This window comes from Zalophus californianus, chromosome 8 (assembly GCF_009762305.2).
Source record: "Zalophus californianus isolate mZalCal1 chromosome 8, mZalCal1.pri.v2, whole genome shotgun sequence".
Taxonomy (NCBI): Eukaryota; Metazoa; Chordata; class Mammalia; order Carnivora; family Otariidae; genus Zalophus; species Zalophus californianus.
In genome coordinates this window covers 101,088,293-101,115,981 of record NC_045602.1, presented here as the reverse complement: position 1 = coordinate 101,115,981, position 27,689 = coordinate 101,088,293, and the positions used below count along the sequence as shown (strand labels likewise).

The 27,689-nt window shown below is 37.5% G+C and overlaps 1 protein-coding gene across 10 annotated transcripts in view; it reads right to left on the bottom strand.

Annotated features, from left to right (window-relative positions):
- TASP1 (taspase 1) overlaps window positions 1–27,689 on the bottom strand; it is a 295,328-nt gene that overhangs the window by 96,800 nt on the left and 170,839 nt on the right. For all 10 annotated transcript variants that reach the window (XR_003524673.2, XM_027622321.2, XM_027622326.2 and 7 more), the window contains one exon: window positions 24,060–24,170. Coding sequence is in view for 9 of the 10 variants with exons in the window: in XM_027622321.2 (XP_027478122.1) it covers window positions 24,060–24,170 (111 nt within the window). In the remaining variant the exon portion in view is untranslated. The remainder of the gene's footprint in view (window positions 1–24,059; window positions 24,171–27,689) is intronic.

Genomic DNA, 27,689 nt, shown 5'->3' with positions numbered 1-27,689 from the left:
ATTTGCTGGCATAGAGTTGCTCATAATATGTTCTTATAATTCTTTGTATTTCTTTGGTGTTGCTTGTGATCTCTCCTCTTTCATTCATGATTTTGTTGATTTGCGTCATTTCTCTTTTCTTTTTGATCAGTCTGGCCAGGGGTTTATCAATCTTGTTAATTCTTTCAAAGAACCAGCTCCTAGTTTCGTTGATCTGTTCTACTGTTCTTTTGGTTTCTAGTTCATTGATTTCTGCTCTGATCTTTATGATTTCTCTTCTCCTGCTGGGTTTAGGCTTATTTGCTGTTCTTTCTCCAGCTCCTTTAGGTGTAGGGTTAGGTTGTGTATTTGAGACCTTTCTTGTTTCTTGAGAAAGGCTTGTATTGCTATATACTTTCCTCTCAGGACTGCCTTTGCTGTATCCCAAAGATTTTGAACAGTTGTGTTTTCATTTTCATTGGTTTCCATGAATTTTTTTAATTCTCCTTTAATTTCCTGGTTGACCCATTCATTCTTTAGTAGGATGCTCTTTAGCCTCCATGTATTTGAGTTCTTTCCGACTTTCCTCTTGTGGTTGAGTTCTAGTTTCAAAGCATTGTGGTCTGAAAATATGCAGGGAATGATCCCAATCTTTTGGTACCGATTGAGACCTGATTTGTGACCTAGGATGTGATCAATTCTGGAGAATGTTCCATGGGCACTAGAGAAGAATGTGTATTCCGTTGCTTTGGGATGGAATGTTCTGAATATGTCTGTGAAGTCCATTTGGTCCAGTGTGTCATTTAAAGTCTTTATTTCCTTGTTGATCTTTTGCTTAGATGATCTGTCCATTTCAGTCAGGGGGGTGTTAAAGTCCCCCACTATTATTGTAATGTTGTCAATGTGTTTCTTTGCTTTTGTTATTAATTGCCTTACATAATTGGCTGCTACCATGTTCAGGGCATAGATATTTACAATTGTTAGATCTTCTTGTTGGATAGACCCTTTAAGTAGGATATAGTGTCCTTCCTCATCTCATATTACAGTCTTTGTTTTAAAATCTAGTTTGTCTGATATAAGGATTGCCACCCCAGCTTTCTTTTGGTGTCCATTAGCATGGTAAATGGTTTTCCACCCCCTCACTTTCAATCTGGGGGTGTCTTTGGGTGTAAAATGAGTCTCTTGCACACAGCATATTGATGGGTCTTGTTTTTTAATCCAATCTGATAGCCTGTGTCTTTTGTTTGGGGCATTGAGCCCATTTACATTCAGGGTAACTATTAAAAGGTATGAATTTAGTGCCACTGTATTGCCTGTAAGGTGACTGTTAACTGTCTGTTGTCTGTGTTCGTTTCTGCTCTTTGCTGCTTTTAGGTTCTCTCTTTGCTTAGAGGACCCCTCTCAATATTTCTTGGAGGGCTGGTTTCGTGTTTGCAAATTCCTTTAGTTTTTGTTTGTTCTGGAAGCTTTTTATCTCTCCTTCTATTTTCAATGATAGCCTAGCTGGATATAGTATTCTTGGCTGCATATTTTTCTCGTTTAGTGCTCTGAAGATATCTTGCCAGTCCTTTCTGGCCGCCAGGTCTCTGTGGATAGGTCTGTTGCCAATCTAATGTTTCTACCATTGTAGGTTACATATCTCTTCTCCCGAGCTGCTTTCAGGATTTTCTCTTTGTCTCTGAGACTCGTAAGTTTTACTATTAGATGTCGGGGTGTTGACCTATTATTATTGATTTTGAGAGGGGTTTTCTGTGCCTCCTGGATTTTAATGCCTGTTTCCTTCCTCACATGAGGGAAGTTCTCTGCTATAATTTGCTCCAATATACCTTCTGCCCCTCTCTCTCTCTCTTCTTCTTCTGGGATCCCAATTATTCTAATGTTGTTTCGTCTTATCGTATCACTTATGTCTCGAATTCTGCCCTCGTGATCCTGTAGTTGTTTCTCTCTCTTTTTCTCAGCCTCTTTATTTTCCATCATTTGGTCTTCTATATCGCTGATTCTCTCTTCTGCCTCATTTATCCTAGCATTTCGTGCCCCCATTTTTGATTGCACCTCATCAATAGCCTTTTTGATTTCGATTTGGTTAGATTTTAGTTCTTTTATTTCTCCAGAAAGGGTTTCTCTAATAACTTCCACGCTTTTTTCAAGCCCAGCTAGTATCTTTAAAGTCGTGATTCTGAACTCTAGGTCCGACATCGTACTAATGTCCATATTGAGTAGGTCCCTGGCTGACGGTACTACCTCTTGTTCTTTTTGCTGAGGTGATTTCTTTCGTCTTGTCATTTTGTCCAGAGGAGAATAGATGAATGAGAGAACAAAATGCTAACAGGTTTACAATGTCCCCAGCAAATATACTGTATACAAATCAGAAAAGACCTGAAACCAGGGGAAAAGAAAGGGAAAGAAAGAAAAAAGAAAGAGAAAGAAAAAAAAAAAAAGAAAAAAAAAACAAAAACAAAAACAAAACAATACAAAATAAGCAGAATATGATCAAATATGATCAGGCTAGTGTATAGATCAGTGCCACACACTAGATTTTGGGTGTATTTTGGTCTGTTAGAAAAAAGTGCCTCCTAAAATTTTAAGGGAAGAAAGACATATATGTACAAAATAAGGGTTGATACAATGAAGGGATGGAAGATGACTGTAAAGATGAAAATTATAAAAGATTTTATAAAAGGACTTGATAAGATAAGTTGTTTGAAAAAAGAAAGAAGATTTAAGAAAAAAAAAAAAGGAAAAAGGGAGAGAATGTGATCAGGCAGGAGACTAGAACAAAGCCATACACTAGTGATTTAGGGTATATTTTGATCTGTTAGAAGAAACTGTATCTCAAAATTTTAAAGAGAGAACAACTTATATATATATATGCCAAAAATAAGGGTAACTACTATGAAGGGATAAAATATGACTCTAAAAATGAAAAATAAAAAAAATTTTTTTTTTAAAAAGGGATTGATAAGATGTTGGTTGAAAAAGGGAAAAGGAAAAATAAAAAAAAACAGTCAACAAAAATTAACTTTGATGAAATAATGAATCATGGTTAAAAAAAAAAAAAGTCATGAATCTATGTGCAGTATTCCCCTAGCGCTGGAGTTCTCCCATTCTCCTTGATCAATCAACTTGGTCTTGGCTTGCTGGCTGTTTGTGCTGATCTTCTGGGGGAGGGGCCTGTTGCTGTGGTTTCCAAATGTCTTTGCTGGAGGCGGAATTGCCCCACCCTGGTCAGTCCGGGCTAAGGAAGCTGCTCCGGTTTGCTCTCAGTAGCTTTTGTTCCCTACAAGCTCTCGGTACAGCTTTGGAGGACCAGGGCAGAAATGGTGGCCTCCCAATCTCCACCCGGAGGAGCTGAGAACTCGGGGCCCTGCTCCTCAGTGTGCCCCCAGAGAAAAGCAGTCACTTCCGTGTCCCCGGTCTCCGGCCGCACTCCGTGCTCACCCGGCCTGTGACCGAGCGTTGCTATCTCTGGCACCCGACCCCGTGTGGAGTCTCCAAACCCAGCAGATCCCTGCAGTGCGTTCCCGCACCGCTCCTCCCCGGGAAGGAAGGGGAGTCTCCCCGGATCTGCTGCTTGTTGGGTCCCTGCTGGAGGAGCCGTGCCCCAACTGGGCCGCGGATCACAGTTTATGGCCACCCCGAGCTGAGAGCCCGCGACTCTGCTCCGTCTCTGCAGCCGGCTTCCCCGCTCTGATACCTGGGAGCTCTGGCGCACTCAGGCACCCCTGGTCTCTCTGTGACCCCAAGGGTCCTGAGACCACACTATTCCGGGAGGATTCCACCCCCCGCTTAGCCACTGCAGCGACGTCCCTCCGCCGAGCCAACTTCTAAAAGGTCCGATTTTGTGCTCCGCGGCTCTATCACTTGCCAGAAGCGGCCGGCGGAGGCCCCTCCCCCGCCGTCTATCCTCCCGAATATCGCCTCGGATTCACTTCTCCGCACGCCCTACCTTCCAGTAAGTGGTCGCTTCTCTGTTCAGAGAGTTGTTGCTACTCTCCTGTTCAATCTCCTGTTGAGTTCGTAGGTGTTCAGAATGGTTTGATCCCTATTCAGCTGAATTCCTGAGACCAGACGAAATCTAGGTCTCCTACTCCTCCGCCATCTTGCTCCGCCCCCCAGAATATTTTAAAATGTGACAATATGATGGATTTTAGATTGGATGCACAAGCTGACAAGTAAAAATACTGAAGGCTTTTCATAAATCCAAAAATAAAAAATGAATGTACAAGTTATACATTTATATTTACGTGCCTTCTTATTAGAGGTAATGCCCTGCCAAATAAATACACACCCAAAAGTTACACACATTTATTTTCTGTATATTTCTCCTTAAATGTAAGTTTTCATTTGTTTAATGAATTATAATTACAATTAATTTCTCAGGATCTATAGACCAGTTCTGTTCCCTCCACTCTGTTAAATGCTAAAGTTTTGTTATAACTTAAGTCCCAAGAGTTGTTAATTTTATCATAAACTTTTCTACAAAGAAAATCAATTACCCTACAGTGTCACCATCAGTCTACAGTGCAAAAGCATTACACATACAAATATTTTTTTCCTGAGCCATTTGCAGGTAAGTTTAAAACATTATAAGCCTTTCTCCTAAATACTGTGTAATAGACCCCCTTAAAAAGAAAGACATTCTTTTACTAAGTAGAATATTATTATACCTAAGACTATTAATTAATAGACTTCTAATTAAAAAGTCTATTAATTAGTAATTTTTATGAATAAGTATTATCACTTAATCTATTAAAACTTCTCCAAATGTCTCCCAAAGTATTTTTTTAATCAAAGGCTAATCACACCGAAATATTTTTGTTTAAAGTGCCATGTTTTCAAAATTATTCATCCAAAGGTAGTTTCCTACATCATTTTTATTGGTTGTCAGTTGATTGGTATTTGGGTTGGAGTCTTTAAATACAGGTTTTAATATTTATAAAATAGCCACTTGTTTTGCATTTTTGTATCTAAGTGACTACAGAATACAACAAGCTTTTGAGAACATTATATTTTATAGGAAGAAAAGAAAAGTAGAGAAGGAGGACAAGCAGGATTATTTTTTACTTTAAAAAAAGAATGGAAATGCACATGTGCACATACATGTAAGCGCATGCATGCACACCCATGCACACACACACAGCAAACACACTCAAAATTTGCCCCAAAGATACAATTACAGAATTCCAAATCACAAACTCAAATAATAAAGAGTGCTACTTGATTTAACTGTTTTAAATAAATATAAATCTGCTACTTTAATCAAACAAAGAAAATACTCTGAGCTTACCCAACCTGAAACTGAAAATCAATCCAGAAGCAAGGTAACATAGCAGAAAATCAGCAGTGTCATTGAGCCTCAGATGGACTGTGAGAAGCGCTCCACATAAGCTTCCCACAATTAATGCTGATGAATGAACTGGGTTCTACCACATTCATAAAAGGTTCATAATAATATTGTTTACATACACTCTATTCTTCCTTCATGAATATGTGGTTTTCACAGATTCTAAAATCATAGTTACTCTCAAATTATCTGATGATAAAAAAAATTAGGTTACAGGGCGCCTGGGTGGCTCGGTTGGTTAAGTGACTGCCTTCAGCTCAGGTCATGATCCTGGAGTCCCGGGATCGAGTCCCACATCGGGCTCCCTGCTCAGCAGGGAGTCTGCTTCTCCCTGTAACCCTCTTCCCTCTCGTGCTCTCTATCTCTCATTCTCTCTCTCTCAAATAAATAAATAAATAAAATCTTAAAAAAAAAATTAGGTTACAATATGGGGAAACAACTTTACAACCATGAAAAGAATTCTACAATTTATTATGAGCATTATAATATATGGATTTATTTATTTATCCACATCCACCAACTGTACTACAAGGTCTGTTCAAACTAACCAATCAATATACTGTACAACTCAGCCTTCAGCTTCATATGATTTCATTTTCCTTTCCTTCTTGTGACATTATAATGTTGAGCTCTGAATTTACTATAACTAATATTAGTGGTTTTGTCTACATGCTCACAAACTAAAGGAAAGGACAAAAAAGCTTTTAGATCACCTAATCGGTACCCTTTCCCTTAGAGGAAAAAAAATGCTAATATGGAAACAAAGATCTTTATATTTTTTCTGTATGGGATAAAACAAATGCCTTGTGTGGTTTTAATTAATTACATCCTAATATTTCATAAACATCTTTTAGCATAAATAGCAAAATAAAGTACCTATTGTGAAAAGCTCAGCGGCTCCCAATTTTGTGATGGCACCAACTTCTATAATCAAGTCTACAGTCCCTACATCTGGCCACCTTTGAAATCAAATAAACCAGCAACTATGATTCTTTTTAATGTAACATGTTTACAGAGGTGCTGTTGTTGTTGTTCTTCCTTTTTAGGTAGTAAGCTTTTTGCTTACTAACCAAATAATATTACCAAATTACTTCCAGTTATCTAAATTCGGTGGCTAATTTAAATAGTCTTTTCTTTGTTTCCCCAAAGGTCTGTGTAAGAACACATCTACTAAGAACTATGGACAAATCATCCTCTGCTATGTAAAAATCTCCAAGTATCCAAAATATTTGGGATTTCCAGGATGTAGGAAGAGGCTACAGCTCTAGTATAAATAAGAAACCTAAGGCCACAGGGAGAAAACCAAGGTCAGCTGTGAATGTGCAAAGCCCTGCAAAGTTACATTTCTGCTTCTGGCTACCCATTTCCACTTATCTTGATAAGTTATCTCGTTAGTCTGCTGCTGATCAATTCTGTTAGTAATTTAATACAAAAACAAGTTTTTCTTGTTTCTTATTTGTAAGAGCAGAAAAAGAAGAGAAAACTGATTGAGGCTGCCCAGAACACCCCGAACCCAGTTTATCCCAAGCTTCTCCTTTAGGAACAATGCATCTGCTATATCACAGAAAGTAACTTCTGGGTTTCTTGGAAACTGGGATGCTTCTGTTTCTTATATTCAAAATGTACTGAAGAAACAAACTTAGGTGTTACACAATTTAATAAGCAAGTGAACTATTTACTTTCAAAATGATTCTCCAGGTCAATAAATGTGATTTTTGGGACACCTGGGTGGCTCAGTTGGTTAAGTGTCTGCCTTCAGCTGAGGTCATGATCCTAGGGTCCTAGGATTGAGTCCTGCATTGGACTCCTTGCTCAGTAGGGAGCCTGTTTTTCCCTCTGCCTGCTCTGCCTGCTCTGCCTGCCACTCCCCCTGTTTGTGCTCTCTCTCTGACAAATAAATAAATAAAATCTTAAAAAATAATAAATGTGATTTTTAACCATCCTTTCTAGCCAATAATAATAATAATAATAATAATAGTAATAATAATGTCTCAAACTTTTACTACTTTTAACAGTTCCACTGAATATTATCTAATCCCTCTTCTTATTATGGAACCTCCTAGCCTTCCTACACAATCTTTCTGCATCTTGACATAAATTAGATATATAACTATTTTGTAAACTTCTGTTTAAAAAAAAATAAAGGAGACCACTCTGAGAAGTGTTTCAACTCACCACAGCAACTCCTCAGAAAGAAACGAGCAAAAAGCGTTCAATTTTGCATTAGCTTCCTCAAGAACATTCTTGAAGGCCCCTGGAAAACCATGTTCATTTCTAAAATGACTATCTAAAAATTTAAATAAATAAAATAAAATTACTGTCATCTTTACAGTTACTTGCTATTTTTCTTTTTGTCTCCATTCCATCCTCTCATTTAAATTTATTCTGATTTATAAAACTTCTACACATTTAGAAATATTCTAGGATTCTACATATGTATCTTTTGTTACACAGGAAGAAAAATATGATTTGCTTTGCAAATTTGATCTTCTATGAGATATATTCCAGCTAAAGAAGAAAAGATGAAAAGCAAAGTATTAATCTTCAATAAGTTTATATACTATGCAAAGTTAAGTTGTGGATGCCAGTCTTCTAACAAACTCTAAACCCTGAGTTGGTTTCCACAGGTGGCCCTGTGCTTATGCCAAGTGGTACAGGAGGGAAATGGCACCTGCCAGTTCCTTTATTTCTGGAAGGGTCTCTCTGTGAATGCTGACTCTCTGGGACATGCTCCAAGATGAGCAAACACCCTCCCCACTGTGTGCCCCAGGCGCTCCTCAGATCATTGTTTCCATGCTGTGTGTCCATGGGGTTGTTTGCCTGCCTCTCTTGAAGTCTATTCCAGACAAGCCTGCTGACCTTTAAAATTCCAGGCTTTCAGCCTCACTGGTTGCCAGATGTTATGAAATTCATTCCTTCTCACTTTCAAAGGCAATTACCATGGGGATTTGTTTTCCCTTTGTGCACCCCTGTGTGTTAGTCTGCCTCTCACCATTCTCCATGACTACGGCTCCCTCCCTACGTCCAGCACTACAGTCCCTTTCTCTCCCAAACTGCCTCTCCACACTTCCTACCTTCTTTGATGTGGCCTTTTCTCCACCTTTAGTTGTAGAATTTGTTCTGCCAGCCTACAGGTCAGTTTCTGATGTATTTAGGATGATCTGATAGAAACCTAGTTACATTTGTAGGATAAGATGAGCCTTGGGTCATCCTCCTACTCCACTGCCATCCTAAACATTGATTTTTAAAATAGGTGCAGAGATTTACCCAGAGGATACAAAAATACTGATTTGAAGGGATACATGCACCCCGATGTTTAAAAGTAGCATAATCAACAATAGCCAAATTATGGAGAGTCCAAATGTCTACTGACTGAACAGATAAAGAAGATGTGATATACATGTACAATGGAATATTACTTAGCCATAAAAAAGAAAGAAATCTTGCCATTTGCAATGATGTGGATGGAGCCATAGAGTATTATGCTAAGTGAAATAAGTGATTCAGAGAAAGACAAATACCATATGATTTCACTTGTATGTGGAATTTAAAAAACAAAACAAATGAACATGGAAGGGTGGGGAAGAGAGGGGCAAACCAAAAAACAGACTCTTAACTATAGAGAACAAACTGATGGTTACTGGACGGGAGGTAGGTGGTGGAATGTTAAACAGGTGATGGGTATTCAGCAGGGCACTTGTGATGAGCACTAGATGTTGTATGTAAGTGATGAATCACTAAATTCTACATCTAAAACCAACATTGCACTGTATGTTACCTAGCTAGATTTAAATAAAAACTTAGAAAAATAAACAAAATTAAAAAGAAGACAGTAACTTACAAGGGAAAAACCCTAAGGCTAGCAGGAGATTTTTCAGAAGAAACTTTCCAAGTCAGGAGTGGCATGATATATTCAAAGTGCTGAATGGGAAAATCCCTGGTCAAGGGATTGATAGAAAGGCTATCATTCAAAAATAGAAGGAAAGATAAAGAGTTTCCTAGACAAACAAAACTAAAGGAGTTCAACCACTAAACCAGCCCTGCAAGAAATATTAAAAGGGACTCTTTGAGTGGAAAGGAGAGACCAAAAGTGACAGTATAAAGGTAAGGAACACAAAAGCAGTAGAAATGAATATTTCTGTAAAAAAAAATCAGTCAAGAAACTCCCAAAATAAAAGGATGTAAAATGTAACAACATATAACTACAATGTGAGGAGGAAAAGAGTAAAGAATGGGTTCAAACTTAAACAACTGCCAATTTAACATAGACCGCTCTATGCAGAAGATATACATATACCTAATGGTAACTACATATCAAAACCCACTAATAAATATGCAAAGAATAAGGAAAAAGAAATCTAAATATATCACTAAAGAAAATCAGCAAATCATGAAAGAAAGACAAGAAAATATCAGAGAAAATCTTCAGAAACCATAAAACAAATAATAAAATGACAATAAATGCTTATCTGTCAATAATTACTTTGAATGTAAATGGACTAAATGTTTCAATCAAAAGACACAGGATGACAGAATGGATTAAAAAAACAAGACCATCTATGTGATGCCTACAAGAGACATTTTAGACCCAAAGACAACTGCAGATTGAAAATCAGGGAATAGAGAAACATCTGTCATGCAAATGGAAGTGAAAAGAAAGCCAGAGTAGCAATACTTATAACAGACAAAACAGACTTTAAAACAAAGACTGAAATAAGAGACAAAGAAAGACACTATATAATAATAAAGGGGACAATCCAACAAGAAGATATAGCAATTGTAAATATTTATATACCCAATATAGAAGCACCCAAATACATAAAACAGTTAATAACAAACATAAGAGAACTAACAGATAATACAATAATAGTAGGGGACTTTCACAGCCCACTTACATCAATGGACAAATCATCTAAACAGAAAATCAGCAAGGAAACAGTGGCTTTGAATGACACACAGGAACTGATCGATTTAACAGATATATTCAAAACATTCCATCCTAAAACAGCAGAATATACATTGCCTTCAAGTGCACATTCTCTAGAATAAATCACATATTACCCCACAAAACAAGCCTCAACAAATTCAAGAAATCAAAGTCATATCATGTATCTTTTCTGACCACATCTTTATGAAACTAGAAGTCAACCACAAGAAAAAATCCAGAAAGACCACAAATGTATGGGTGGTTAAATAACATGCTATTAAACAATGGATGGGTCAATGGGGGGGGGGGAGAGTACATGGAAACAAATGAAAATGAAAACACAACAGTCCAAAACCTCTAGGATGCAGCAAAAGCAGTTCTAAGAGGGAAGTTTATAGCAACAGAAGCCCACCTCAAGAAGCAAGAAGTATCTCAAATAAATAATGTAACCTTACATATAAAGGTGTTAGAAAAACAACAAATAAAATGTAAAACTAGTAAAAGGAAGGAAATAATAAAGATTAGAGCAGAAACAAATGAAATATAAACTAAAAAAACAATAGAAGAGATCAATGAAATCAGGAGCTGGTTCTTGAAAAAAACCAATAAAATTGAGAAACCTCTAACCAGACTTATCAAGAAGAAAAGAGGAAGTACTCAAATAAATAAAATCACAAATGAGAGAGGAGAAATAACAACCAACACCATAGAAATACAAACAATTATAAAAGCATATTATGAAAACCTATATGCCAACAAACTGGACAATCTAAAAGAAAGGGATAAATTCCTAGAAACACATAGATTACCAAAACTGAATCAGAAAGAAATAGAAAATGTGAACAGATCAATAACCGGCAAAGGAACTGAATCAGTAATCAAAAAAACTCCCAAGAAATAGAAGTCCAGGACCAGATGGCTTCCCAGGCAAATTCTACCAAACATTTAAAGAAGAGTTAATACTATTCTTCTCAAACTATTCTAAAAATTATAAAAGGAAGGAAAACTTCCAAATTCATTCTATGAGGCTGGCATTACCCTGATACCAAAATCAGATCAAGACGCCACTAAAAAAGAGAACTGCAAGCCAATATTTCTGATGAACATAGATGCAAAACTCCTCAACAAAATATCAGCAAACTAAATCCAACAGTACATTAAAAAAAAATCATTCACCACAATCAAGTGGCATTTATTCCTGGGATACAAGGGTGGTTCAATATTCACAAATCAATCAACGTGATACATAATTACATCAATGAGAGAAAGGATAAGAAACATACGACCATTTCAATAGACACAGAATAAGCATTTGACAAAGTACCACATCTATTCATGACAAAAAAAAAAAAAACCCTCAATAAAGTAGGTTTAGAGAGAACATACTTCAACATAATAAAGGCTATATATGAAAAACCCACAGCTAACATCATATTCAATGGTAAAAAACTGAAAGCTTTTCCCCTAAGATAAGGAACAAGACAAAGACAGCTATTCTCACCACTTTTATTCAACATAGTACTGGAAGTACTAGCCACAGCAATCAGACAAGAGGAAGGAATAAAAGGTATCTAAATTGGTAAGGAAAAAGTAAAACTTTCATTATTTGCAGATTACATGACACTATATATAGAAAAACCAGAAGACTATACCAAAAAATTACTAGAACTAGTAAACGAATTCAGTAACGTCACAGGATATAAAATCAGCGTGCAGAAATCTGTTGCATTTCTATACACCAGTAATGAAGCAACAGAAACAGAAATTAAGAAAACAATCCCATTTACAATTGCACCAAAAATAATAAGATACCTAGGAATAAACCTAAGGAAGGAGGTGAAACATCTGTACTCTGAAAATTATAAAACACTGATGAAAGAAACTGAAGACAACACAAAGGAATGAAAGGACATTCCATGCTCATGAATTGAAAGAACAAATATCACTAAAATGTCTATACTACCCATAACAATCTGGAGATTTAATTCAATCTCTATAAAAATACCAAGAGCATTGTTCACAGAACTAGTATAAACAATTCTTAAATGTGTATGGAACTACAAAAGACCCTGAATAGCCAAAGCAATCTTGAAAAAGAAAAGCAAAGGCATCACAATTCCATACATCAAGTTACATCACAAAGCTGTAGTGACAAGACAGTATGGGACTGGCATAAAAATAGACACACAGATCAACAGAACAGAAGAGAAAATCCAGAAATGAACCCACAACTATATGGCCAATTAATCTTCAACAAAGCAGCAAAGAATATCCCGTGGGAAAAAGTCTCTTCAATAAATGGTGTTGGGAAACTAGAAAGCAATATGCAAAAGAAAAAAACTGGGAAACCTTCTTACATCATACACAAAAGTAAACTCAAAATGGATTAAAGACCTAAATGTGAGACCCGAAACCATAAAAATCCTAAAGGAAAACTCAGGTAGCTGTAGCAACTTTTTTCTAGATAGGTCTTCTGAGGCAAGGGAAACAAAAACAAAAATAAACTATTAGGATTACATCAAAATTAAAAGCTTCTGCATAGCAAAGGAAACAATCAGCAAACCTTAAAGGCAAACTGCAGAATAGGAGAAGATATTTGCAAATGGCGTATCTGATAAAGGGTTAGTATTCAAAATACATAAAGAACATATAAAACTCAATACCTGAAAAACATAATCCAATTTAAAAATGGGCAGAAGACATGAACAGACATTTCTCCAAAGAAGACATTCTGATCCCAACAGAACATGAAGAGATGTTCATCATGACTTAGCATCAGGGAAATGCAAATAAAAACTACAATGAGATATCACCTCTCACCTGTCAGGATGGCTAAAATCAACAACACAAGAAACAACAGGTGTTGGCAAGGATGTGGAGAAAGAACACTCATGCACTATTGGTGGGAATGCAAACTGGCAAAGCCACTGTGGAAAACACTATGGAGATTTCTCAAGAAGTTAAAAATAGAACCACAGCACGATCCAGCAATTGCACTACTGGGTATTTTCCCAAAGAATACAAAACACCAATTCAAGGGGATACATGCACCCCTATGTTTCTTGTAGCATTATTTACAACAGCCAAATTATGGAAGCAGCCCAAGTATCCACTGACTAATGAATGGATAAAGAAGATGTGGCATATATATACAATGGAATATTATTCAGCCATAAAAAAGAATGAAAAATTTCTGACATGGATGTCAGAAATGGACATGGATGGAGCTAGAGAGTATAATGCTAAGCAAAATAAGTCAGTCAAAGAAAGACAAATACCGTATGATTTCACTCATGTGTGGAATTTAATGAACAAAACAAATGAACAAAGCGGGGGAAGAGAGAGACAAATCAAGAAACAGTCTTACTTATAGAGAATAAACTGATGGTTACCAGAGGGGACGGGGGTAGGAGGGATTAAGGAGTGCACTTGTGATGAGCACCATGTGTTGTATGGAAGTGTTGAATCACTATATTACACACCTGAAACTAATATAACACTGTATGTTAACTAACAAGAATTAAAATAAAAAAAATGAATGTCTACAACATACTTATTTCATATTTTCTATCTAGTGATGCTTTATATGCAAAGTCTTTTGCAAGTTGGTTAAAGTTTCTATTGACATACATTCTCTCTCTCTCTCATGGTAACTCCCCTTTAGGTAAAGTTTTATTTCAATTTAAGGTTGTACTTTGGATTCATATTTGAGGACTATTTTGAGATCTGACTTGAAAGAGCATTCCTTCACGAAAGATTTTCATTTTCTTCTGTTAAGCCCTGGAAGCTTCATTTATCTAGGACTACCTTAAATGAAAATTCTCTTCTATTAACTTGAAAGTGTGATTTTTGCAGTTAGTATTTTGTCTAGCACTGTTGGATTATTTGCAATCAGAAGGTTCGAGGATCTCCACTTCACAAAATTGCCAGGAACAGGAGTGCCTATATTTCCTGAACTTTAGTGTGGTACTTATTGCATCTTATATTTTATTTATGATGCATCTGCCCTTTTTCTTCCCATACAATGCAAGTTCCTTGATAGCAAAGCTGTTTTGTTTTATCCGTGAATCTCTCATAGTAGCCAACAAAGTACATAAATGGATTTCAATGAATATTTGTTAAATAAAAAGATGTTAAAAAATTCTGAAAGTATAAATGCATAAGGCCCAAGAACTGTGATGAATAATGCTTTGGCAGCTGCCTAATTTATTGTTTTCCTAATTTTGCAACTTGTACATGTGAGTACAACAGACTTAAGTATCACATTTTCTATGATAATGAAGAAGAAACATGTTTGATTTTTTAATAGATAAAAAGAGTAAATTCTCTTAGGAGCCCCTCAAACTCCAGGTAGCTACAAAGGAAAAAGATTTTAGTATCTGAAAAAGAAAAATGTATGTAAAGAAAATAGACAAATGTCTTGAAAAAAATGCAAAACCACACTGGTGAAGAGAACAGTATATTTTTTAAGTTTTCTAAATTATAAAGAAATTCATGAAACATAATGATCTCACAAAAAGGTTAAAATGTGTACTGACAATTTACTTTTGTTCTTCCTGTGGAAGCTAATGCTCAGGAATTATCAGGGTTTTAGTTAAGATTTGGTCATTAAAAGAAAACATTTATTGAATGTTTTTGAACATTGAACATTGAACATTTGAACATTGAAAACCTCTCAATTTGGCAGAAAAATCACAAGAGGGGACTCCCTTCAACCTCAATTGTTGACGGCATTCTGCATTTCACAATAAACCTATGATGTCAATAAAGTGCAAGAATATTCCTCAAAGAAATTAAATGAAAGAACACTAAGCTAATAGCTTAGAAAGTCAAAGAGAAGAAGAAATTGGGTATTTACAGATAACATTTTATCAGCTATTATATTTAGTAGTGAGTAGAACCAACTAAAAAATGTACTGTGACATTACTTGTTGAGAACTGGGAAAGAAGCTATAATACCACCCTGAAGTTCACATACCACACGTGAAGCCACAGTTTGCACGGAAAAAAAGAATAATTCATGAAACCAAGTTCATTCAAAAATAACCATGAATAGGAAAAGTCACATCTGAATCATTGTAAGAGCTTTTAAATGTGTGTGTAATCACTTAAAAAGCACAACTAAAAAGGAAATCTATTTCTTTTCCCTACTTAACTAAGCATTCAGTCTATAATCAGCTGGTTAGCATGAACTATTATTAAGGCACTATTTTTACAGTACCCATTTTATGGGTTTTGTATGTTACACAAACAGTGGTTTTTTAAAAAATGCATGAATTGGTTATTCTCTTTCATGCTTCCTATATTAAGTCAAACCAAAACTCTGGATCTTGGTAATGAAAGTGGACACAAAAACAGTTCAATCGTCAAAATGTCCTTCAATTTTATTCTATTCATTCTATCACATTAAAGTCTCATTTATCAAAAATAGATTTTTAAAGAGCCCTGCATTTAAGATAATTTCAGAGTTTGTTTCAAATTACAAAAAAATAGGAAATAACAAGTCACTGACTAGAAAAAATACATAAAAACAAATTATTTAATCATAAGTGTAAAATTAGTTTTAAAAAGATCCCTTATTGCTGCAGAAGGCCACAGATATCAAACATGTCACCACTCAAAAAAGACAGGGTTATTTTAAAATGTAGAGATGGTTACTGCTACACCATTTTTCAATCTTTCATTGTAGATAATTTTATTATTAATAAAAGTTAAATGCCAATTAAAAGAAAATCTCCCAAACAACACAAAGAAAAATGGTCAAGAGCTATGAGCAGATAATTCACATATTAATACAAAAGGCCAAGTTATATGTGAAAAGTTGCTCAACCTCACTCATCAAAAAAAGATGAGTTAAAACTGGAAATCATTTTTTTAATCCATGATTTTGGGTATCTTTTAAAAGTTGATAATAACCATTAGAAAAGAGTGTGAAGGAGACTTCTAGTTTCCAGTCCAGCATGTAAGGAACTTGGAAGTTGTCACTCTATCCTGACAAGTGAAAAGCTGAATAAACTGAAAGAAATCAACAACTCTTCTTAGATCCATCAGAGAAGTGAGATCACAAGGTAAACAACTGCCCCCAAAATTGGAGACAGATACAGAGAATCACAACTTATCAGACCACAAAACCATGAACAGAACAAAACCTCCACAGAACTAGTGCCAGGGTAGGAAAACCAGAACTGTAATTGAAGAACTGCTGGATTCTCAGTGTAGACAAGTCCCTGAGTTAAAAACTCTTGGGTGGGTGTGTGTGGGAAGGAGAGCATCCCATTCCTCAACATCCCATTGAGGAATGGGATGACAGTATTGTGAGTTTTACCTCCTAGAGCTCTACCAGGTTTTCACAGTAGTGAAAATTGGAGAAAAATTCCTTCATGCTTCTAGGAGGAGGAGGAGAAAAGGAACCATTTTTAATATAAGAGAGCATTCTGTTCAATGCCTGCTCTCAAGAGAAACTATTTTACCAGAGCCTAGTCTGTGGGGTTTTATCAGAGCCTAAATTCAACTCAAAATACTCAACTCCAGCCAACTCTGACCTTCTACACAGGAGAAGGTGGGGTGAAAAACAAAGAGGTACTTGGCAAAGTTCACAGACCAGAGGCAAAGGCTCACTAAAGGACTAGAACATAATTATAGGAATATAGAATGTTCCCCTCGCCCCATATCTCATCACATTACTAAAGGCCTACTTCCCACAGTTCCTTTTACCCAATACATCATGTCCAGTTATCAAGAAAAAATTACAAGGCATACTATAATGCCAAAAACCCAGTTTGAAGAGCCAGAACAAGCACCCAACCAGATTCAGATATGACAAGAATGCTGGAATTGTCAGAGAAGGAATTTAAAAGAACTATGATTCATACACTAAGGTTCTAATGAAAAAGTAGACAAGATGCAAGAACAATGGATAATGTAAGCACAGAGATGGAAAGTTTAAGAAAGAATACAAAAGAAATGCTACACATCAAAAACACTAAGGATATGCAAACATCTAAAACGAAAGAAGCAAAAAGAAGAAAGACTGAAAAGAAAAGAAGAACAGAATATTTAAGAACTGTGGAACAACTACAAAAGATGTAACCTAAACAAAACACGAATACCAAAAGAAGAGGAGAGAAAGGAACAGAAGAAATTTTCTTTGAAACAGTGACTGAAAGTTTCTCCAAATTAACATCAGACACCAAATCACAGATCCAGGAAGCTCAGAGAATAAGCAAGATAAATGCCCCAAAAAAACTATATCCCAGGTAAATCATATTCAAAGTATAGAAAATCAAAGACAAAGATAAAAACCTTGAAAGAAGCCAGAAGGGAAAAAACACCTTACCCACAGAGGAGCAAAGACAAGAATTACATCTGACTCCTCAGATATCATGGAACAAAGGAGACTGACGTGAAATATTTCAACTGTCAAAAGAAAAAACAACAACAAAACACACACACACACACACACACACACACACACACACACACACACAAACTCCACCAAACTCGGATCTTTTGAAAGGAGGAATAAAGACTTTCTCAAACATTAATGGTATTTGTTGCCAGTAGACCTGCCTTGCAAGAAATATTAAAAGAGAAGGAAATTGATAAGCCAGAAATGTGGTTCTACATAAAGGAAGAACATTAGAGAAGTAATAAGGGAAGGTTAAATAAACTTTTCTTTTTCTTAAGATTTTATTTATTTGAGCGAGAAAAAGAAAGTGTGCCTGAGCAGGGGGAGGGCCAGAGGGAGAAGCAGACTCCGAGATGAGCAGGGAACCAGATGTGGGACTGGATCGCAGGACCCTGAAATCCTGACCTGAGCCAAAGGCAGCCACTTAACCGACTGAGCCACCCAGGCACCCCTAACTTTTATTTTTCTTATTTTATAAGTGATTCAACAGACAATAATTTGTTCAAAATAATAAAAGCAACAATGTATCTAAATGTATACATGTGTATTTATATATGATTATATACACCTGAAATGAATGACAACAATGATATAGGGATGAGAGGGAGAAATTGGGAATTTTTTATTTGAGGTACTTGCGCTACCCATGAAGCAGTATAGTATTACTTGAAAGTAGACCTAGATTAGTTGTAAATGTATACTGCAAACTGTAGGGCAACCACCAAAAAAAAGCTTTAAAAAAAATTGATATGCTACAAAAGGAGAAAAAATAGCATCGTGTAAAATGCTCAACAGTATAGAGAAACAGGCATTCCCACATGGGAAAATGATATAAACAAAAATTACAGACAACATGAATCTTTCTCAGTAGGGTAATGGATAAATTATGGAACCATAGAATATTCAGCTATAAATGTATACATACTGATATATTAAAAGCATCAAGATATGGGGCGCCTCGGTGGCTCAGTCAATTAAGTGTCTGCCAGGTCATGATCCCAGGGTCCTGGGATTAAGCCCCTGTCTTGGGCTCCCTGCTCAGTGGGGTGCCTACTTCTCCCTCTTCTTCTTGCCCCTCCCCCTGCTTGTGCTCTGTCTCTCTCTCTCTCTCATGAATAAATAAAATCTTTTTTAAAAAAGCACCAAGATATGTTAAGTGAAAAGCATTCTGCAAAACAATGTATTAGAAATCTCTTCTATATAATTGTTTAAAATGATGAGAGAGGGAGAGAGAGTGGGGGTAGGAGGTACATGGACAAACAGAATAGACTATGAAGCCACATTCCAAATTGTCAGCAGTGGTTCTTTCTGGCAAGGGCAATTGGACTTAAGAGTAAATGGAAAGGGGGTATCTGTCTTGATTATTATATAAAATCTTTCTATGTGTACATTGCAATGAGAATCTCTAGATATATTATCTACGCAAATGCTTTTTTAAAAGAAAAAACAAAGGAAGCAAGAAAGTAAGAATACAGTGGTGTCTTTCCATAAAACCAAGAAAGCGGTTGCTAGCTTGTTTCAGTCACTGCCAGAACGATTTCAGCCAAATTACTTCAAACAGGAACTTGAGATCCACCATTACCAATTTTAATTTATAGTGTCAATTAAGGAGCAATTTGATTTCCAACTATACTTTCACACAAATAGTTTAGATTGGCCTGTGAACAAACCAAGGATCCAACAGAATTTTGGAGCTAGAGGGGACTTTCTGGGCCCTCACTTTATTCATGAGGAAACTGAGAACAAAGAGTTGTCCTAAAACAAACAACTAATTTCATCACTGTTAAAAGAGGAAAGAACACAACCTTCTTGCTCCTTGTCCAGGCCTCTGGTAAATTCAATTTATTTCTTCTAACTACTTTATAAATATCATCTGTGGTTCCTGAAAATTCCCAAGTGGTTCTGGAAAATTTTCACTTTCCAATCCTATTTCCAAATCACCTGATTAAAAAGAATTTCACAGTTTCAGGTTGGATACAGTAGAGAATTCATAGAACTCAGCATGGTGAAGGAATTTAGAAACTGTCTAACATTCTTTTTTTTTTTTTTAACAAAACAACTTAAGTAACTTGCTATATCCAGTGAGTCAGACAGAGTCCAGAGTGGAACCCAACTTTGCTAACCCCCAGGATTTCCCATTCATTTTACTTAAAAAAAAAAGGGCAGTATGATCCTACAGAAAGAATACACACTAACTGGGTGACATTGGGCAAGTCATTAAACTTGAAAACTAAGTTTTCTTCAACTATTAAATACACAGGGTCAATCAGGTGAGCTCTGAAGTTTCTTACTTTTTTCCAAGAATCTGGAATTGTTAAGATAGGGTTCAAATGAAAAAAAAAAAAATAGTGTTCAAATGCACTATTAGGTCCTGGGTCCCAGTGGCAAAATGAAATACTGCAGTCCAACTCTCTGAGTAGCTAGCTTCAAAGAGCTATAGAGAAGGAAAGAACAGACAACCAGAAGAGAAAAGAATGGAGTTGAGGAACTCCTTAGCATGGACCCAAATCTGGAAAGGTAGAACTAGCTGGTGAATCTGTGGTTTTAGATTCAGTAAAGTGCTTCAGAAAGTTGCCATGTGCCATAATTCCACACCTACCACAGGTTCCCAGGAAGTTAACTTCTCCTGACCATCTGGTTTTCACCTCTTACTATTCCTTCCCACTAATGTTCTGAGAATACATCTAATATAGCAGGACAACTAATAATAAATTATATAAATTATATATGCTATTAAGGCCAAGAATTTGGTTTCCTTTAAAAACAGCATTCAACAGTTGGTAACTGTTAAAAGACCAATAATTCCTAAGTCTGATTCTGATGTATTTGAGGATAGAGTAACATGAATGTAATCAACCTTTTTCTGAAAAATCATGAGAGGCAGACCTCAAAGGCCTGTTCCTAATTCATTTATCAGCTTACATTTTGCTATCAGGCAATTCTTGCTAGCATGTATATAGTTAATACCATTACTTATGTCTTCATAACCTCAGTTTAAATAACTGTAAGAAAGCACCTGTACAAAATCTCTTCATATTGAATTATTTTCCTACAGTTATGCACTCTGTTCTTCCTTCAGATATATCCAACTCTTTCCTGCCCATATCTGTTTTTCTTTCTCTCGTTGCCCTAAAAATCTTTCCTGATAGGGCATGATACTTATTAAAGGCCTGAACAATAATGAAATACAGTTTTATCCCCATCCCCAGAACCTTCCATTGATCCCATCACTTGTATGCTTATCTAGTTGATACGTTTTATCCTTTGAGCTTCTAAGTGGATTTTCATAAATTCTAAGTAGAGACACCTTTGGGATGAAATATGTTTTGATAGGTAAATCCTAAATTTGGGCAGAATAAATAGTTTAGAGCTCCCTATGAGTACCCCAAAAGTAGGACTGGGGCTAGGATGTGACTGGACATGTGGGCATTGGTGGGAAAACCAGAAGAAAAGAATTGATCACTGGCATAGGTTTCTGCCCCTCTTTCCAAGCTGGTGAGGGTAGAGGAAAAAGAGGAGACAAATAAAAAAGCCCTAGCTAGATCTGGAGGATCCAAGAATAGATGAGGCCTAAAGACACAGAAAGCCAGGTAGGGAAGTTCCCCATTCCCATGCCACACTCAGGCCAATAAGATGCTCTAGGAGTAAAGCAGAAAAACTAGCCTGATATACTTGGGCAATGAGGGCTTGACATTCTCACTGATTATTCCAGAAGTTTCAGACCATCTGATTCTACTAACACTAGCATCTACTGTCAGTGGATGCTGTGTGTACTAAGGAAACCACAGGCTACAACAAGACCATGGACACCATAGCAAATTCAGCAGCAACAGAAGCCAGTAACCCATAGGGACGTAGAGGGCAAGTCCCATCTCAGCAGAAACCAACAGTAGGAGGAGAAAGATCATGTACCAGATGGTCCCTCCCACAATGACAAAGAAGTTCCCTTGAATCCCACTGAGAGGGAAAGTGGCAAACAAATATAAAGTGCCATGTATAAAGAGACTAGGCTTACATGGAAGGAGCTAGCAGAATGCAGGCAAGAAGGCAGGCATTAAACTGAGTTAAAGAAGATAAACAGTTACAAAAGGCACCCTTCCTGCAATTTCCAGCATGGGCTGGGCAGGAGACAGTATGGGTGTGGACATCTGGTGAAGTCTGCCCCAGCCACAGGCCCAGAACACACTCCCCCTGTGACTTTGAAGCCTAAGCCTGGGGCTGGCAATATAACTCCTGCAGCTGCACAGGACTCCCTTGGCAAGGCCCCACACAGTCTGCATGTAGCCCCTGTGGCCCAGAGAGTCAAAGACCAAGTAGTCAGTCCCTCTAGAAGCCCTCTGTGGCCTGTGGGCTCTGAAGTCCTCTGTGTCTTCTGCCTCCACTGGTGCCAGACTCCCACTACACACCCGGCCACTAGGTACTGATCATCTGCTCCCTGTCTGCACTCAAGAGTAGCCTACTGTCTGCACAGCAACTCCAGACCAGTCCCAGCAAGGCCAAACCCATGAACTTCTCTGCTCCCTGGTGGCCAAACCATTCCTTCTTCATCAAGGTCTGCACCCCTTCCAAGTATGTCCTCACTTGGACACTCAGCTCTAGAGTACCACCTAGAGTTTCTTTATATCTTATAGTTACTCTTTCAACATAGTTAACAATTCTTTATATTATACTTCCCCTGATTAACCTAATGTATAGTTTGTTTGTGTTTTTAAGATTTTATTTATTTGTCAGAGAGAGAGAGCACACAAGCAGGGGGAGCAGCAGGTAGAGGGAGAAGCAGGCTCCCTGCTGAGAAAGGAGCCCAATGCAGAACTCTATCCCAGGACACGGGGATCATGACCTGAGCCGAAGGCAGATGCTTAACCAACTGAGCCACCCAGGCGTCCCCAATGTATAGTTTCTATCTCCTGATTGGACCCAGAGGGCTACATCCACCTAGTCTCAAAATCTGAGTCTACCAATATTTCTACTTTCTCCATTTCCTCTCCATCCCTTGGACCATTCCCAGCCCCTCATGTCTCTTTCCTATAGAGATGGTCTTGGACAACGTTAGATCTATTTTATAAACCCTCCCCCAAAATACCATTTTGTCAACTTAGAAACACATAAGGTTCTCTCCTTCCTATCAGATCAAATATGAACTCTTATGTTGAGATTTTTTTTTAAGATTTTATTTTTCTTTTTTCATTATTATTATTATGTTAATCACCATACATTACATCATTAGTTTTTGATGTAGTGTTTCATGATTCATTGTTTGTGCATAACAGCCAGTGCTCCACACAGAACATGCCCTCTTTAATACCCATCACCAGGCTAACCCATCCCCTCCCCCACTCCCCTCCAGAACCCTCAGTTTGTTTCTCAGAGTCCATCATCTCTCATGGTTCGTCTCCCCTTCCGAATCCCCCCCTTCATTCTTCCCCTCCTGCTATCTTCTTATGTTGAGATTTTAAGGCCTTCTGTGACCTGGCCTCACCAGCGCCACTGCACATAAGGAATACTTCCTGCCAGGTAAGAGTCATATAGGAATCTAACTCTCCTGACACCGCATCCGACTGTCATGTCTGTTTATACTCCTCTCTGTTCCCTCTTTTCCCACTTATCCCAGAGCCTGGGCCCAGTTCTAAGAGCCCCCACCCATTAGTTCTTTGGGGAACAATTTCTTCCTACACTTTTGTCTGCATTGTCCTCATCACATAATTGGCATTCTATTATACCCTGTCTTAATTGTCCAACTAGAGATACCACCTCCCAGATTAACCCTGTAATACGCTTTTCTAATTTATTCATGGCTATTACCATAACTTATTTTTAACTATATATGTCTTCTACAGCTTCACTACTCTTCACATAGTGGCAAGCTCAATGTTACATGATGGGAAAAGCAGACTAAATCAAATAGTTTTAACCCTGTGTAACAGTTATGGATAGGACCTGTGCGAGGCAATATAAAATCTTTCTACAGATTTGAAGACACCCCTTCCTCCAAACTGATGCAGCCTCACAGCTTGGCAAATGGAGCCCAGGCAGGATTTCAACTCAACCCTAGACAACTGTACATGGCAGCACTGGACTCATTAATATATCACTGACTAAAAGAAGAGTCAAAGTATATTATAAAAAAACTTTTAAAGGATGTTATCTCTTGAATTTTGTTTTAGTAGAATTTTATGCTACTATATATATATCACTTTAATCCTAGATAATGTCTCACAGCTTGGGTATTAGTTTTATGGCAAATTTCATGCATTAGTACGTATCTCATGTAATTCTTTTCATGACCGATATTAATTGGAGGTATAAGTCTATGCTAGGCCCTGGAGCTAGGCCTTTTGGCACAAATATGGTATCTGACTGGTTTACAGCTCAGTGAATCAATCTATATTTAGAAGAACATAATTTTTTAATGTTATACTTACTGATAAACTTGTTTTGCATAGTCTCCAACAGTGCTTGGTGAGCATCTTCAGCTTGTAAAGCGTGTGAACATTCTCTAGCCAGTATGGTACGTACAAGATGCTCCCCACATCCTAGAAATAAAAGGAAACCAAGAACGGTTGAGGAAAAGCAGTGCTAAACACCCTTCTTGTCTTATTAGCATTAAAACACCCTTATATGCCACTTAAAAAGTAGCTGTTTTGGAGAATAATTCAGTGATGGATGAAATGACTTCTATGAGCAATCTAGAATTTTAGTAATAAGACTCAGCAGAAAATAAAGAAACAAATAACTGTCTAATATCAAAAGGAAACAGAAAAATAAAACCCCTTTTTCATAGGAATGGTTTACATAATATAGGAATTCAGATTCTCTGCCTAGGAATGTCCTAGGGTTCTGTCTCATTTCCATTGTTGGATTAACTACAGAAATTCTGTTTTATAATTTATTTGTTTACATACAACTGTCCTAGTCTCTCATTTTGCCTCTGGCACCCCACACACCTGGGAGCACGGGAGAAGTCTAAACAGCCAAGGGCAATCTAGATCTCCATCGACCTATTTTTCACTAAAATGTCCACCACACCTCAAGAGCTGCAAAGTAGACTTAATAAAATAGCACCTTTCTCACCTTATAATAGTAACTTACATAGCCTTCAGGGATGAATACTCTGTAATTTTAAAAAAATAAGAATATATTTTTAAATCCCTGGCGTAAACTGGGACCATTCAGACACACTAAGAAAGGGTAGGCATGATGGCGATGGGAAACACTGCCTAGAATTCCATTACAATTTCTATCTGTTGAAAGTAGAAACTGCATGCAAAAGTAAGGACAAAAGAAATTTAACTTATAGGCTGGTAAGTTCAAATAAAAGATTTCTGAAGAGGCTGATTTTTTTTCTTAAACAAAATTAAAAAGCTACTTTCATAAACATTGGAGGGGTAAACCTTTTCAAAAAACTACTAAGTGACAGGGCACCTGTGTGGGTCAGTTGGTTAAGTGTCCCACTCTTGGTTTTGGCTCAGGTCATAATCTCATGGGTCGTGAGATTGAGCCCCGCATCAGACTCCACTCTCAGTGGGAAGTCTGCTTGAAGATCCTTTCCTCCTGCCCCCCCACCACACACATGCTCTCTCAAATAAATAAATATTTTTTAAAAAAATACTAAGTGCCACTTGAAATGCTTATTATATATAAAATCAGTTGCATTAATTAAAATGCAAATACCCTCTTACCCAAATGAGAACAGAAGATACATAAGACCTGCTTCCCATCTCTTAAAAAATAAAATAAAATCTTGAGGGAAGCAGCTCAGCATGGGCAATGGCTGCCTAATTTGCTTACACCAAGTCCCACACACCTGTCCTCTGGTGGTACTGCCCTTCTCAGTCAAGCTTGCTTCAGTCCCACTGGGACAGGCCCCTCCCCCAGAAGACCAGCAGAAACCCCTGCCCACAGCACATGTCCCAGACAGAGAGTTCTACAGGGCCTCTGTTCTGGTGGAGTTGGTATCAGGGTCATTTCACAAGCAAACCAGAGCACACATAGTTAAAACTCGCCACAGTCAGGCCAGGAACCAAACATTGCCCACAACAAAGGAGAGCCTCTGTGGATGACTGGCCTAAAGGACAGAGCTGCCTAAACACAACAGCACAGGGCACACAGCACACATGGGAGACACTCCCTGAAATGTCAGACCCTGGGACCCTGGGCAGTACATGACCTCTTCTTCATAAGGCCATTACTTTCAGGAGCAGGAGACATAACGGGCTTTTCTAACACACAAAAGAAGGCAAGAACTTAGACAAAATACCAAGATGGAGGAATTTACCCCAAATGAAAGAACAAGATAAAGCCACAGCCAGAGAGCTAAGTGAAAAAGATATAAGGAACATGCCTGATGGAGAACTTAAAGCAACCAATCATAAGGATACTCTCTGGGCTTGAGAAAAGAATAGAAGACATTCTATCCCTTACAACAGAGATAAAGGAGTTAAAAAAGAATTAATCAGAAATGAAGAATACAATAAACAAGATTTCAAATAGGCTTGATGCAATGACTAGCAGGCTGAAAAAGGCAGAGGAATGAATGAGTGATCTAGAAGACAAATAATGGAAAATAATGAAGCTGAACAAAGACAGAATTATGCAACACAAGAACAGGAACTCAGTGACTCCATCAAATGTAATAACATTCATATTATACGAGCCCAAGAAGAAGAAGAGAGAAAAAGGGGGCAGAAAATTTATTTCAAGCAATAACAGCAGAAAACTTTCCTAATCTGGGGAAGGAAACAGACATCCAGATCAGGAGGCACAGAGAGCTCCTATCAAAATCAACAAAAGCAGGCAAACACCAAGCCATATTGTAATTAAATTTGCAAAATACTGTGGTAAGGGAAAAATCTTGAAAGCAATCAGACAAAATAAATCCTTAACTCACAAGGAACAACCCATAAGGGTAGCTGCAGATTCCTCAACAGAAACTTGGCAAGCCAGAAGAAAGTGGCATGATATTCTCAAAGTGCTGAATGGGAAAAATCTGCAGCCAAGAACACTCTATCCAGCAAGGCTATCATTCAAAATAAATGGAGAGATAAGAGTCTCCCAGACAAACCAAACCAAAGGAGTTCATGACCACTAAACCAGCCCTGCAAAAAATATTAAAGGAGACTTTTTGAGTGCCAAGGAGAGACCAAAAGTGACAAAGACAAGAAAGGATCAGAGAAAATCTCCAGAAACAATGACAAAACAAGTAATAAAGTGGCAATAAATACATAATCAATAATTACTCTGAATGTAAATGAACTAAATGCTAAATGCTAGCTAAATCAAGAAGCACAGGGCGTCAGAATGGATAAAAAAACAAGACCCATCCATATGATGCCAACAAAAGACTCATTTTAGACCTAAAGACACCTGAAGATAGAAAGTGACAGGGTGGAGAAATAATTATTATGCAAATGGATGTTAAAAGAAAGCCAGAGTAGCAATACTTATATTGGACAAACTAGACTTTTTTGTTCTTGTACTGTTTTTGTTTTTGTATTTTTGTATTTTTTTTTAAAGATTTTATTTATTTAAGAAAGAGAGAGAGAGCGACCACAAGCAGGGGACACAGGAGGCAGAGGGAGAGGGAGAAGCAGGCTCCCTGTTGAGCAGGGAGCCGGATGCAGGGCTTGATCCCAGGATCCTGGGATCATGACCTGACTCAAAAGCAGATGCTTAACCAACTGAGCCACCCAGGCACCCCATATTATTTTATTTTTTAAGATTTTATTTATTTTAGGGAGAGATCATGCACAAGCAGAGGGAGGAGCAGAGGGAGAGGAAGAGAGACACTCTCAAGCAGACTCCCTGCTGAGCATGGAGCCCAGCACAAGGCCAGATCTCACCACCCTGAGATCATAACCCGAGCCAAAATCAAGAGTCAGACATCCGACTGACAGAGCCACCCAGGCACCCCTGTTCTTGTATTATTTTTATCCTGCTTTGGTATCAGGGTAGTATTGGCCTCATGGAATAATTCTGAATGTGTTCCCTCTATTCCATTATTTGTAAGATTTTCATAAAGATTGTGCTGGAAGATTTTTGATTCCTAATTCGAT